Genomic DNA, 15,891 nt, shown 5'->3' with positions numbered 1-15,891 from the left:
TGCCTACCTATGCTGAAGAAAGAACAGGTCTTAAATGCTTTCAGCAATAAGGAGACATTTATATTCTATCACCTATTCCTGTATTAAAGCAGGAAGATGACTATGATGACCATAAACATCACTGCTCTCAAAATAGTTGTATCAGTAGTGTGCCACAGAAAATCTCTATGCTGGGAAAAGCACTACGGAAGGAAAATAACTTCTAAACTTGTGGCAGGGAGCATATCCCAGTGGAAACGATCCATATTGTTGACAATATCCATATGATCGTGGTTTAACCCCAGCCAGCAACTAAGCACCACAGAGCAGCTCACTCCCCCTCTCTACCCCCTCTCCCAGTAGGTTGGGGGAGAGAATCTGAAGAGCAAAAGTAAGAAAACTCATGGGTTGAGATAAGAACAGTTTAATAATTGGAACAAAATAAGATACTAACAAATTGTAATGAAAAGGAAAACAACAAGAGAGAGGAACAAAACCCATGAAAAAAAAACCCAAGTGATACAATTGCTCACCACCCACTGACCAATGCCCAGCTAGTCTCCAAGCAGCGATCACTGCCCCCGGCCAACTCCCCCAGTTTCTGTACTGAGCATGACACCATATGGTACGGAATAGCCCTTCGGCCAGTTTGGGTCAGCCATCTTGGCTGTGCCCCCTCCCAGCTTCTTGTGCACCTGGCAGAGCATGGGAAGCAGAAAAGTCCTTGACTAGCGTAAGCACTGCTTAGCAACAACTAAAACATCAGTGTGTTATCAACGTTATGCTCATACTAAATCCAAAACACAGCACTATACCAGCTACTAGGAAGAAAATCAACTCTAACCCAGCTGAAACCAGGACAACTATTAAAGGTTTAATAGTAATGCAGTGAGGCTGCCTGGATGGCTTTGTTTCAGGAGTAACAGTCAAGAGCCATATCTTCGCAACTGGTCCAAACAGTAAGAGCCTTACTTATTTTCTACATTTTTTATTAATTAGCTCCAGTGAACTACCTCTACTAAGCAGGTATCAGAAGGAATGGAGATTAATATAAAGTTGCAATAAAGTTTAATAACTTTTTCCACAGTTAAAAAGGGTAAGAATTTATGATTTAGAGCAATGTATTCTTAATATGTATATTGACCAGCAATTATTTTTTTTAAAGCCTTTCCCTTTCCAGTGGCATTCATCTCCTCCAGTCTCTACTCTGCTTGTAGTAACTTGCTACTTAAGCACCAAGCAATGTTATATGAAGTCACATTAATAGTCAGGAGCTTCAAATTCATCCTTTATGTACAACAGCTATGCTGAGAAAATTCCCAGTTAGTTGCTATTCTTTTTATTATTCCCTTAACTGAATAGATTAACTGTATTGGAAGTTAACTGAAGGTACCAGGAGGGTCCAAAAAAACAGCAAGGAGGCAAAGTATCTTGGGGTGGCCCAGTCCTCCAGCCAATAAGCTCAAATCTGTATGGTGAGCCCCAGAGACATCCAAATTAGTATTTCTGAAATGGATATTGCATCCTACCACTGCAACAAAACACCACAAAACCCACTGCAAAATAGAATATACCTCCCCAGGATCTGTCTTATCCATTAGTTCTACAGAAACAGCATAGCTAACAAATAGAAAGAAATATTGTTACTACAGTGATAAACCCCAAGGACAGGAATAAAGGTCTATTAAAATGCTATTTGCAGTCCCTTCTTGTTCTAGAACCACTTGTATTTCATCTAGTATGAATCCTTTCATCTATTCTGTCATCTTTTGGCTGTAATGCTCAGGTAACACCTTACAGTTCTCTTTAAGAGGCATTGGAGGAACTAGCTACAGTGTGAACTAGTAGACAAACAATATCTAGAGCATTCATGTATCAGTGAACAGTCCCAAACTACATGGAGGAGCAATCCAGAAAGACTTTGACCCTATTCTCTTAAGTGAATCAACTATTCCATTTGATAAAAGAATGAAGTGTTAGTCTGATGTGTTCTGTATTCTGATTGTTTGTTTTTTGTTTGGTTTTTTTTTTTTTTTTTTTTTTTTTTACAGGGAGCAATTCACAGATGAAGTAAGTGTAAAATGGATTTGAGTATCTTGGTCCCAGTAACACCTGCAATATCAGTCTCAGGGTCATTAAACTTGCTCCTTTCTCCCTTACCTCCCATCCCAGCTGGGAGTTTCTCTGAAGTAGCAGTTGCTCATATACACCAGGGGACTGAGCCCTGACATAATAGCTTCAGATTGGTCACCAACCTGGAATCTCTGCATCAGTATTACATAGCATTTCTCTCATTTATCCACATGTTCTTTTTCTGCTGCAGAGCTGGAAGAATTGGAATTGGCACACAACATCCCTTGGTGATACAACATCCCAAGAAGCAGTGATGCCTGTTGCTGACTACAGAAGCAGTAGATATTGCCAACTAGGAGTGTTCCAAACTGACAGCAATCTTGTTGCCAAAATCTTTACTACTTCAGATGTTCCAGCACTACAGCAGATCAGGGAGGAAAGGCAAAATAATTTTTGGGCTATCTCTAAAGCTAATAGGTATTCCCTAGCAAAAGAAGACCCAAGACACATGGCATTTTCTACTTCAGTAGCACAAGAAAAAGCAGCAGAATCAACACTAGCCACTGTCTCTCAAGTAAGCCCACTCCTTGAAGACACTCAATATCATCAGATCAGAATGGAATGTTTACCTCTTCCTACCTAACAGTTATCTAAATCCAGGATGATGCAACTTTCTACATTTGAATACCCACATTTGCAGGAACTCTCTAGTTAGCTAATTTGGAGGAAAAAATCAGTAACGACAAATTATTTAATACAAAAATCTAGGTGAAATCATTTTAGCACCAGATAATTCTGGATTAAAAAGGGTATTCATTGGGATGAAATCCAGAAAGACAAAAAACCAATTTATATGGGCAATTCAACACAAACAACTTGAGGTTCCCCCAAAATTCCAGTCCACTGTAACAACAAGGTAGATCATGCCTTGACAAAATCTGGGAAAAGGAAGAGACAGTAAAGTGTTAGCCTCGCTCCATCAGTATTAGCTGATGATCAGTGGTCTGCAAGCTAGATAAATTGGTTCCAGTCTCGCTCTGTAACCGACTCACTGTTAGACAAGGCACATTAATCTTATCTACAGATACCACCAGTGAGAACAGCTCTTATGGAATAACTCCTCAAACAGATAATCTCATTTTGCATTAAACCACCTTGAGAATCTCGAGTTAACTGATATTACAATGGAGGAATGTTACACTTAAACTCAGCCACATTAGAGACAGTATACCAAACAATCCTGAATTCTATGAATAGCATGCAACTTCCAAACAGTATTAAACCCCAAAAGTTACCTTTGTGATGTAGAATTTTTTCAGTCCATCCAAAAATGATGTAAAAATGGAAGCAACTTGTGGTTTAAGAGCATGACCTTTGGTAAAGAGTGGAAAAAGGTGTGTTAAGGCAAACAGTGCTCTTAAAATTCATACTTCAATGGGCAAATAAAAAATAGCTTGGTAGTCAAAGCTGCAAGAATCACTTGAAGCACTTTGATTATCATAATTAGAGAGACCTCTCAATCATTCAGAAGATGATTTAGGAAAAGGTTTTTACTAATTTTTTTAAAAGGCATACATACAACTGTGCACAAATATGTCATCTGACACTTCAATTAAAGCTGCTCTAGTCTATATCTTCACAAGTATATGGCACACGGAAAATTTTAAAAGAGCACTTCATTAGTTTTTACACTACAAAACTAAGCAAAATCAGTGACCTTTTTTAAAGTTATGCCAAAACCACTGAAGCCAATAGCCAAAAATGGTGAAAGTTAGGAGTGAAGCAATTTTTTCCTTAACGGTTATGTCATTTGTGCAAAATTTCCTACATAAAGTTAGTAATTGCTTCCTTAATCACATACGGGGAACTAAAATTACCACGATATATAAATGGTGTCTTGGAGTCTGTTAAATTAACATCTCTGCCTCAGGACTGGGTTTAATTGAGATGAAAGTCTTTTACTGTTTGTTCCATTGTTTTCAGTCACAAGCAACTTCTGAACTCCCATTACTGCTTCACTTTAACAGTCTTGCATCTGGTCTACATGCTGTGAGCCCAATTCATAAAAAAGTTATGCACCATTTACATGATACTTCCTTCTAAAATACTTCACAAAGTATTTCCTCCTGAATAAAGCATGAACTTCAGCAGTTGGTTAGTCTCCTTCCCTCTTTAGTAAAGAGGGACTCTCCCTGAAGATATAAACAAACCCCAAGGAGTACACCTCCAAGCACACTTAAGCAAGCACACAAAAAAGCACCAGATAACAAAAGGACATGAATTTATTAAACCACAATCTGTAAAAACTATTGGATTTAAGCCTACTTAATAATGACTACGAGAAAAATCTATATTGACACACCTGAAACTACGTTTTGCAGGTGACCGTATAAGCTGCAAGCTCAGATCAAAGCTAAAAAGTAGAAGAATGATTTATGAAGTATTGGGTTTAAAGCTTGTAATTGGTCAAACTTCTTCCCAATTAAAAAGAAAGAAAAATGCATCTGCCTTCTGTTGTACATGTCTGAGAGAAATAGTGTAACACAAGAGTGACCAAAGCAAGCAGCAAGGCTTGCTGGGCTCTAGGGTCTTACAGATCCTGACTTCCTTGGTTTGAAAAACAAAGTTTCACTTTCTCAACACCATCATATTAGTGCCATTTGAAGTCAAGATTCATCACTGAGGCTTCTGTCCAAAAGAAGTTTCAGAAATTCTGACTTGTCCAAATGGTATTAAAATAGAGGTTTTCCCAGTCAGTCACACTTCACATTTTCATTTTCTGGGTACAATCAAAATAGCATGTCTCAGCAAGACCTTCAAGTTCTGTAAACTATTAGCTTTCGGGTAGTGGAACTTTAGGTTCTCCTCAAGAGTGTCTTAAGCTAGAACACATCTTTTGCCAAATTTCTTACAGTTTAAAGTGACAGCTTTCCCTAAGAAGTGCTCAAAAATGATTGTTCTGCATGTCCAACATTGTCCTATTTAAGTGTTTGATCTAGTTGAAATTTCATAAAATCTTTGTGTTCAGTAATGTTCAAGTAGCTTAATTGACTTTCTATACTTAAAGCCTACAGCTTAGCTCTATTTGCATACAGTTATGGCATTTACTGCATCTGAGATTCCTTTAAAAATAGACAGCTCACTTCGGACAAGTATGTCATTGCTTCTCTCCCACCCAAACAATCATTGCCACAGAGTATTTTCAAAAAACCTCCTACTTCTAAGGACTCTGTACATCACTTGTGATGCTTTTATGAAATTTAAAGGAATCAACCAACTTGCCGTCAAAGTAAGGTGCCTACATTCTGATTTCTTTTTTTTCCATACCCAACTTCTCATTAGTATTCTTAGCAAGAAAATGTTTCAGGTACTATATTGCAAAACTATCATCTCTGCTCCTTTACAGCAAAACAGAGGAAGTGCTTCCAGATTTTCACACTCTCCAGTAGGCTATATGCCAAGAATGGAAAGGTAGCAAAAAAAAAAATCTTATGTATTTATATGCAGAGCATGGCTTTTACTGACTGTTGTAGTTGATACTATTTTCCCAGAGACAAAGACAGCCTTCTGTTTCTGAAAGTACACGCTCTGGCACTATCTGGAGTTTGAATTTTGGGTTCATTGCCTTCTTTGTCTAGTTTGAGCAAAAAAATTACCACCTAAAACAGACTTAAGCTACTAAAAATCAAAACCCTTGGAAACCGATTTTCGTCCAAGATCCACATACTTACCAAACTGAAACTGTGCATTGTCGACAAGGCGAATTGATGCAGGAGCACATCTCTTGGGGGCAAAGTTAAGGGAATGAGGGGAAGGAAGAATAAAGAGATTATGTACACAGTTTTGCTGAAATTCATGACAATCAAATTTTCATTTAAAAATAGCATACAAGAAAGCACACTTTGATACCAGAGACCATCATCATAATCAAAAACGGGTGACTATAAGCTTGTTTTCACTTGAATAGCAACATCTATTAGGTACATTTAGATATAATGCATTGAGAATTTTCAGTTTAACTTCAAGTCACAGGAATAGTCCAAAGATCTTTGGCCTTCAAGTATTGAGTGTTTTTCTAAATTTCCATATGCACTAAAGATACCATACTTGATTAGAATATTGAGCTTATGTTGCTATGTAATCAAAGATACACACACATTACAAATCCGTTGAAAAGTCTAATTGTTGTGGGTTAACCCTGTCAGGCAGCTAAGCACTACACAGCTGCTCACTCACTCGCCCTCAGTGGGACAGGGAAGAAAATCAGAAGGGCAGAAGTGGGAAAACTCATGGGTTGAGATGAAGACAGCTTGATAAGCAAAATGGGAAAAAACCCACTGAAAAGTGATGCAAAAGCAATCAGCTACCACCAGCTGACCAATATCCAGACAGTCCTCAAGCAATGGCAACCCCTGGAAAACTCTCCCCTCCAGTTTTATTTCTGACCATGATGTTATACCATACAGAATATCCCTTTAGTCAATTTGGGTCAGCTGTCCCAACTGCATTCTCTCCCAGCCTCTTGTCCACTGCCAACCTACTTGCTCATGGGAGGAGAGAGAGAAACAGAGAAAGCCTTGACACTGTGTACACACTGTTCAGCAATAGCTAAAACATTGGTGTTTTCACTGTTTTGGTCACAAGTACAAAACATAGCACCACACCAGCTGCTAAGAAGAAAATTAACTCTGTCCCAGCCAGACCCAGTACACTAATGCTCTACCATCAGACTGCAATTAAAATCTGTATCTGGGTCCAATCTAGATTCTGCACTATACAGAAATCTGAAAACCAGTAGGAATAGCTGCCTTCAATCAGGCAAGATTCTGGTCACACATATGCCTACATCATGTAATCTCTGATGGCCATGTCCAGTCATACTGAAATGTATGGCCAGAGGAATATGACAAAGCCTGAATTTTAGGCTAGTCTTCATCTAATCACATGGATACGGAAGTACTCCTCTATCACCCGGTTTGACATATTCACTCTCCATCGTATCCTTAAGACATACTTGGTCACACGATAGGAAGAACGAACATAAAGAAGAACTAAGATAGCTCACCAGGCAAGTTGACAGAAGAAGGCTGGATGAGTGGTTTTAAATGAGACCAGCCAACCGACCCACAAACTGCAGGTTGGTTATTCTTACGTTAAAGTAGACCAATACAGACAAGAATCAGCTTTTCAGGTAGCGATCATTGTAATTACTATGAAGACTGATGCAAGGGGCAACAGAAGAGAGGAATAAGTAGTTCAGGCTCAAGTAAGCAGTGAAACAGCAGCAGCAGCAACAGAAGCTTGGAAATGGAGCAACACTAAGTGTCTAATAGTGCCTTTTTTTCCTCTTCTAAGCCCATAGCTAAGGAAGACACTAGTTTCTTAATTGACTTAAAATGTTGATCAGTCACATGATTAAGCATTCCCAAACAGTCTGCTTAGGTACCTTTAACAGGAAGAACAAGCACTAGCAGTAGAAGCACAACAGAAGAACTGGCAAGTGCTGCTGACTAGCATATACAAGTCATTCACATACCAGTTTGAACATCTGGCTTGGAACATTAAGTCATTAATTTAGACCAATCACTGGAAAAAATGTAAAGCTGTGTTTAGTTTGGCATTAATTAAAACATTTCTGAAATTACTTCCCCAATTCCGGGTATATTCCACCATTCATAGAAATTATTTGATGCGTTTTGCACAGAGCAAAGAAAAGTTAGTCTAAGATCATGAAGAAAGAGGCTAGCCAGTGTAAGATTTGCTTGGAAGCATAGCCATGAGGAAAAGCATTACACAGTTTGGGTACCCATGTCTGAGTTTTGCTACCTGAAACCATCTGACCACGCTATTCAGAAGGCTCTATTTAAGTGCTACAGTGTAAGCACAATTCCACCTCAAAATATGCAGCTCACCTGAACATGTCACTGTGCTTCAGGAAGTGTTTTCTAAACACAGGCCATATCCTTCCATTGCATGACTTTTCCTTTGTCACTTCAGAGCCATAAATTCAACTGCCTTTTACTTGTATGCTGCAACTTAATTCCTTTAAATACTGGTCCCTTTTACATAGTCCTGAATTAATCCAAGGATAAAGCTCTCCGTTGAAGGAGACGCAAAGCCAGATTTTCTGTGCTGAGATATGCAAATAACTACCACTGAGAAAAGCCACCAAAAGGCACATCCACAATTTGGCTCAGAATATTGAGCAAATTCAGAACGTGCTCAGTCCGCAACGGCTTAATTTCCAAAAGCCTCATGGACCATATACACTTACAAGGTTTATATAATCTCAAATCCTTGGTTATCAATTGCCAGAAATACTAGAGCATCAGCACATCCCTAGTGCTAGAATCTGTTCTTGAGTGAAGTCAACATCCAGCTTTTCTTTACCTGCTTTGCCACTTCCCTTAAGCAGGCCACCCCTCGTTCAAAGTTGGGGAAGACCACAGAGCCATACTTCTGGTATTCAGGGACTGGGCGAATCTTTATTGTAACTTCAGTAACCACTCCAAGAGTTCCTTCAGGAAAAAAGAAAAACTGAGTAAAGTGTTGCAAGATGTATTTCTTGCAAGTTACCCAACTTAACAACTGTTTACCAGGATGTTGTAAGTTAATATAAATCAGAAATCCCCAAAATTCAGTATTGCAGTAGTAGGTGATTTATTCCCGACTATTTACATGGTGAACTCTTACAAGATAAATCATTGTTTGTTACTAGACTTGTACACTAACTCCACAGATCTGTTTAAGCACTGTTCAGAGTTGCTTAACTTTGAAGTCCTAATTAAGGTCTCAATGTATTGTCTTAACACATGAAATTCACGCCTGCATAATGCCACCCATAGACACACTGGAAGCCACAGCATTAAAGATGCTCAAATCATCAAGCCATTACAGAAGATGAACTAAGATGCAGTTATGTGAAATGACTGCGTTTATACCTTCAGATCCCATAATGAAGTGATGGATATCAGGTCCTGTTGACATGCGAGGTACTTGACAGTTTTTTTCTACTATTCCTCTAGGAGTTACCATTTTTATATGAATCACCTGTTTAAACAATATGCAATTACTGTAAATACTCACATTAAGCACAGATTTTTTTTGTATATTTGTTTTCTACAAAATGTATATTAAGCTTGATACAGTTCAGCTTTGTAGACTTTAGACATTCTGCATGCAGCCCCAAGAACTTTTGGGATAACCTGAGGACTGTTACCAACAATTATTTCTAATACAGCATGGTTTGCCCACACAACAGATTGTTTCCAGTTCTATGTCCAATCAAATCAGCTGTTGGCTACATGCAGACAGTACCAGTTAAAACTGTTTTGTTTCTCAGTGTAGACAGTACTTATGAGTACCAGGACTTTAATCCAGAATATACATAGTACTTCAGAGGAAAAAAGTGAGGGTTTAGATTTTGCTTTAGAACTGCTGCTTGATAAAGCTAATACAATTCAGTCACCAGTTGCTACAGAAATATTTCTATTAGGAAGAAAGACAGAAGTAAGCTTTGTGAAATAGATTATCAATATTAAATCTGTCATAAGACTGATACATATGCAAGGCTAGAAGGTTGGGGTTTTTTAAAATATTTTTCAGTGTTACTGCTTCCAGGTTTATTAATGCACATGCAATACAGAGCCCAGGTATTTTTTTAATCCATTATTCAATTATTTTATACCAAGGACAGGTGGGTTTAGGGTTTTTTTAGTGAAGCCTTTAAATAAAGCAAAATTACTGAATTTCAACTAATGGCTTTAAAACTTTCAAGCACAGGTAGCTACGTAATATTTGTCCTGCTCTGAGTTGCTCAAGAATTTCATTATATGCATTTTACGAACTGTTGATTCTGCAATAAGTGGATTTTAGGCAGCTTATATAACACACTGTTTCTAGGTATAAAGTTTCCTCAGAAGGTAAACACTTCCCTGAAACTTTCTCACTGTGGCATTTTGAAACTCATGAACTGTTCTGAACCAATTTTCAATCCTATTTCCTCCTAATGAAAATTTCAGAAGCTGCTTAGCCTGAAGTTATGCTTCCATGATGGAAAAGCCTTCTGCTTCACATCTCCTAGTACAAGCAAAACTATACCATTCAGTAACACTTCAGGCAGTAGGGGACAGATGACACTTGGTAAGTGCTAGTAGTTTTAGTTCAGCCAGGCCTACTGAATAAAAACAGTGTAGTTCCTGCCAAGCTCAATCACTGATAGTAAAGTGTCACATCTGTGCACAGAACAAACATGTCTGAACTATGAGCTGATGAAAAAGCCTGAGGTGATGGGGATACATTACCTAGAGCATGCTGCAGGAAAGAAGAAAAAACCCACATGTGTGGCTATTGTACAAACTATGAGAGAAAGCTAGAAGCTTGAAGCAAAAAGGCAGGCAAAGTCTGAACAGTGATGATTTAACTTCAATATATTAAATATATTTGTTATAACAGAAAAAGGTACATTTTTAAATCAAAAAGTATGCTTTAAAAACAAAATTATCTGTGTTAATATAAAGATGAACCATTTTAATGCTTAAAACAGATTCAAGAGTAGAATACTGCCATTCCCAGTCCATCGCTTTCTTCCTCAGGGTTCCTACAGACCATGTGGTGGCATTAGATTTCACCATTGTGCATCCACATGGTCAATTAGATCAGGCTACTGATTTGAAAAAACTAGTAGACTAGGGGGAGATAGGAAGGCAGAAAAAGCTAGCTTGCTGTCAGAGTTAGATGATCCAACTAGACAACTTCAGGAACGAACAGGTAAGAGAGAATATGGGCCTTTTAGAATCACCCTAAAAGTTTGACAGATTATTACACTGGATTAACAGAGAGCACAAAACAGTGAAACAAGGCACCAGAGTCAGGACAGGCTGACAATTCCTTAAGCTAGTCAGTGAGTACCAAAATGAAATTGACTTAGATCAGTGATAAGGATTATTAGTACTAATACCAAAAGCAAGCAAACAAGCATTTCAGTCAAGATTTGATGCCAAAACTGTATCACTTGTTAAGAGAACCACAATTTACTATCCCCTTTTTCCCTCTCATTGTGAGTCATTATAAAAATTAAACCACCAAACAGAATAATTAGAGAGAGCATTAGAACTATTTACCAGATCTTCAATGTTTCCATAGATGTTTTTTTTCATGCCTGATGCTCGTGTTGCTACCCATCCTCCTAGTGAACTGAACTCCATGGAGTCTGGTTCATGGCCTGTACAGAATCCACTTTCAGCAAGCTAAATAAAGGAAAAAATACATTCTGCAGAGCCTGCATTTGCTTAGTACTCCAAATCTCAATATTCTAGGGTTTTGTCGTCTGTTTTTTTTTAAAAAAAAAAAAGTATCCTGATCACACACCCATTTATTCAGGCCCAAGTTTTGCCTTTGATATGTAAATGAAATGCAAATTGATTCTGCTTCTACTGTGCATACGCTGTGCTACATATCAACCTATAATACTCCTCCCCCATATTTTAAAACTAAGACCTCTATTATTCATAAGAAGGTGTGAATTCAAATACATATGGAAAAAAATTATAACTAAGTGCCAACTTTGCACAAATGTTGCCAATAAGGCACTTAATCTTTTGTTCTTTCTATCTTAATGTGATATGCAGCAGGTCTGCAAAAAATGCAAGCAAATTGCCTGTACTTAATTCTCTCAAGGAGTGATGTGTTTTAATATACAGCCATCTGGTTGGGCTTCCTGTATGCAACACTGTCAACTATTTGTGATGCAGATCACGGATTCCTGTACATTAAGTAGTCACTTGTTTCTCGTTTTTCTGTATTAGCTTGGCTTTGCCATCTGCACAGCACCTGACATTGATTGGATGCCCTCAGAATCACAACACCAAAACTGTCAGACAGGAAGAATTAAAGACCCAACAGTCTCACATTAAATGATAACTGTGTTAGTGCATTTGTGAGGATCAATTTACACTGACCAACTGATAACAATCCAGTTGGACATAGGTATTTAAGTATAGCACATAATGTGGATCATTAACTATGTTCTGTTGTACAAAGTGGTTCTAACTTAAATGATTGAAAGTCACTTCTATGTAATATCTGTGGTGATTCATCTAGCTCATGGTCCTCTCATACCAGAGGAGCTTGTGGCTTTATATGCTTACTGGTTGTATATTAGGGAAGGGTTGGAGCCTGCACCCTCCTCATTCCCCAAGAAACAAGAAATTTACTTCATTCACAACTCACCAACTTCTCCAAGCTGTATAAACACAAGCACAGCAGAAGACCATGCTTTTGAAAACTTGTAACTGACTGTGCATGTAAAAAGCACTTGGTCTAAACTCCTTGAATCCTGTTGTATGAACAGCATGTGGCAAGAGCACTTGCAGGACAGGGGAGAGATTATATACTATGTACTTTGCAGGTGCAAGAGACAGCCTCATCCAGAAAATATGAGCACGTACTAGCTTTTCCTATAGAATCACAATCTGATAGATAATGCTTATTACAAAAAACGATATCAAGTGTTGTTTGATATCTTCATGATCCTTTTGTCACCTTTAGTCCTCATCTATCAGCTAGTATTCCATATTCTGTTCTGATGAAAACAAGTAACATGAGGCTTCTTTATAGAGCCCACTAATATCTGGAGTTCTCATCCCACAGAAAATAGTGTCTTAATCACACTAGAGTCACTAGCCAAGATAAACAAATGTCTGAAGCGTACATTGAGTTTGAATGCCCCATTATAACACTTCCAGCCTAACTTTTGTCAAATATCAGCTTTTCCAAATCTGTTATTTGTTTAGAATTTGGCTCTTGATTTTAGTTACTGTTATAAGGTTCATGATATCTGTAAATGAGATAGCATACTAAGTAACTTCAGCACCCAAAAAAAGTGAGGAACACAGTAAGAGGCACCAAACCTCTTCACTGCAACATAATTCCTAGATAATGCTAGTAAAGCCTTTTAAGGCACAGAAGTTGGATTAACCTCCAATCCAACGCTTACTTAATACTAGCAAGCTGCAAATCAAACAAAAAACCTTTCAAACAGTTACCTCTCTGCACAGTCCAAATGTATATCTGCATTCTGCCTGTACTTCAGTGGAATTTTGCATTGGCACTAACTATAATATTAAATCATAGTTATGCTCAGATTGTACTACACAAAACAAGCACAACTTGGAGTCCTAGCTTTAATCACATTTCATTTGTTAGTAATACTGGAATTACAGTATATGTAATAAGAGTTTTTAAAATATATAAACACACACTAAGTAGATTATCTGATTTTGTATTCTTTGCACATTGAAGGAATTGCACAGAAGTCCTCACATGCTCAGAGTCACTCCATATATTAAAACCTTTGTACAAATACTAGTTTATATTCAATATTTAACAAATTGACAAGTACTCTTTTCATAATCAAAAATCTGATTGAAAAAGGTTTTTGATCGAAAATATTCAAAAAAGAATAATTGCAACAGTAGTATGTCAGCTCAGAAGAGCAGCAAGGGAATATTGTCCCTTACTTTAAGTGAAAGGAAAAGTAGTGGCATTTAAAGGATAGATAGTATTGAAATATCAAACTACTACCCTAGAAAAATGTCACTGAAATGCAGAGAATATTCTCTTTGCATTTTAATTCCAAGCTTGAAAGAAACATATCTGGAAAGGTTAAAATATTACATCGAATTATAAAAGGGAAAATAAAATAAGAGCCAGGAAAGGCCATCTTTCTCATAATAAACAGCTCTGTTAGTCAAGTACAACAAGTTTTCTTCTAAAAAGTGATCTGGGAAAAAGCATTCAAAAAACCCTTCAAATCTCTGCATATTTGTAAAGTGTATTTAGGCACTAAGAAAAGTTTAGGGAACTTTTAGCTATCAAACAAGTCAAGTCCTAAAATATTTTTTTTTAAATAAGCAGAACTGTACATCTGGAAGAATAGTAACAAACATCCACAACTTGCTTGATTATAGAGGAGCACCGAGAAAGACCCAGAGAAGGGTGCTATGGCTTGTCTGACAAACTGCAATTAAAAGCCATTAGAGGTCCCTTAGAAATGAAGGTGATCTAATCTTCCACTGGACTCTTGTTTTGGGCAACTCTCCATCCTTTCTGCTACTTTCCAGTAGCTGGCTTTAAGAAGCAACAACAGCAAATCTGTTATATGCTTTAACCTTTCTAAAGAAACTACCTCTGGCCAAAATGACTAAAACATGCATCACAATGACAATTTATACTTTTCCTGGTAATTGGTACCAAGTGTCATGCCTTGCAACTACAAGGGTGTATCTAAGGTCTGAAACAGAAAGCATAACGTTACATCCAATGAATTGCCAGCTTATTACTGTAATCACATTTTGTGGCTAGAGCTAGGAAGAAAAAAATTTTAAAATGTTCAAACACAACATTCAATATGATATGGTTCATAGCCATGCATATAATGCTTACCACACCCGTCTGCATGAAAACACAGGAATTAAGCTAGAATTCAATGATTTAGACAAGACATGAGGAACAGCTAAGAAAAATATGGACAAATACTAGATGCTTGACAAGTTAAATACCTGTTTTTCCAGATCTTGTCCAACAATGCCAGCTTCCACACAGGCTATTAAGTTTTTCTCATCTATCCAGAGAATCCGATTCTGTTGAAAAGCCAATCAAAACTAAGAATGAATGTTAAAGATTTTTGTTTATTTCCTTCCCTATGCTATAGGATCAACATGCTTGGTCATACAGTTTACTATCAATACAACTCCAGTTATTACAGCAGTGGAAGCTGAGTCCCCTCACTCCCTCAAACAGCTACACAACAGGTTACAATTTATGAAGTCACCACTATAAGAGAGTAACATACTTATTAGTCAAGGTATACTAGGAATGTTTACAGAAACTATGCAGAAAAGCCAGAAAGAATTAAGTCAAAACTCTTACAGAAGTTAAGCAATACAGTGATTTTCACAATTAACATGATCGTAAGTGCCTGAATTTGACCACCTGGACATTAAGTATACACCAAGAAAAGTATTCTTAAACATAGTCCATGGGTTAAATAGACTGCATTCAGTTATTCCAGTTCAGCTTCTGGATTTTGACACAGTAAGCTAGAACCAAGATATACTACAGGATATCAGAGTATGTATGTACTTTAGAAATTTAAGATACTTGGAAGGATTATATAATTTTATCTGACGAGACACTCACTGTCCCATCAGTGTATTCTACTAAACAGAAAAAGTAGTAAACACTGCAAGTTGCATGGTGCACTAAGCACAATTGTCAGTGAGGACAATCCACATGAAGGAAAAAACTTAACTATGGTTTTAGCTTTGTTTATAGTAAGGACGCCACAGAAGCTTCAGCTTCCACTCTTCATTCTTAAGTACAGCTCTGGTGTACTTCTCCTTCTATACAATATTAATACACAAAATTATAGAACAGCTCTAATTTCCCTTTGCCTTGATTTTTCAAATGACAGAAATGTGGACATCTTGTAGTCCAACTTAAACTATGCTTTAAAGCAATTGTCTCCCCTCACAACATCTGCGCTAACTAATTATTCAAAGCCAGCTATTTCAGCTCCTTTCAGACACCTTCAGTTTCAACAAAAACTGCTTAACCAATCTAAGATGCTTATGTAAATCAGTTTTTATGCAATATAGACCCTACATATAAGATGAAGATACCCATTAAGTGTCTATTAAAATAGTAAAGCTTAGCCAATCTTAACTGCTCTGAGACACCCAGGTTTTAACTCTGACAATGCTTCTTTTCACCTCATTTTCCCTCATTAATGATTACAAGAATTGCCTGGCAGTCATTCAAGACACATGAGAGTGGTCT

The 15,891-nt window shown here is 37.4% G+C and overlaps 1 protein-coding gene across 1 annotated transcript in view; it reads right to left on the bottom strand.

The window, feature by feature from the left end:
* The window catches only part of AGPS (alkylglycerone phosphate synthase), a 61,035-nt gene that overhangs the window by 18,800 nt on the left and 26,344 nt on the right, over positions 1-15,891 (bottom strand). The window contains exons 8-13 of the mRNA XM_072874538.1: positions 14,613-14,693; positions 11,175-11,300; positions 8,994-9,102; positions 8,443-8,570; positions 5,784-5,835; positions 3,348-3,424 (exon numbers count right to left, since the gene is read on the bottom strand). Of these exons, the coding sequence (XP_072730639.1) occupies positions 3,348-3,424; positions 5,784-5,835; positions 8,443-8,570; positions 8,994-9,102; positions 11,175-11,300; positions 14,613-14,693 (573 nt within the window). The remainder of the gene's footprint in view (positions 1-3,347; positions 3,425-5,783; positions 5,836-8,442; positions 8,571-8,993; positions 9,103-11,174; positions 11,301-14,612; positions 14,694-15,891) is intronic.

Source organism: Ciconia boyciana, chromosome 10, assembly GCF_034638445.1.
Source record: "Ciconia boyciana chromosome 10, ASM3463844v1, whole genome shotgun sequence".
Classification (NCBI taxonomy): domain Eukaryota; kingdom Metazoa; phylum Chordata; class Aves; order Ciconiiformes; family Ciconiidae; genus Ciconia; species Ciconia boyciana.
This window is presented reverse-complemented; position numbering and strand designations above follow the sequence as displayed.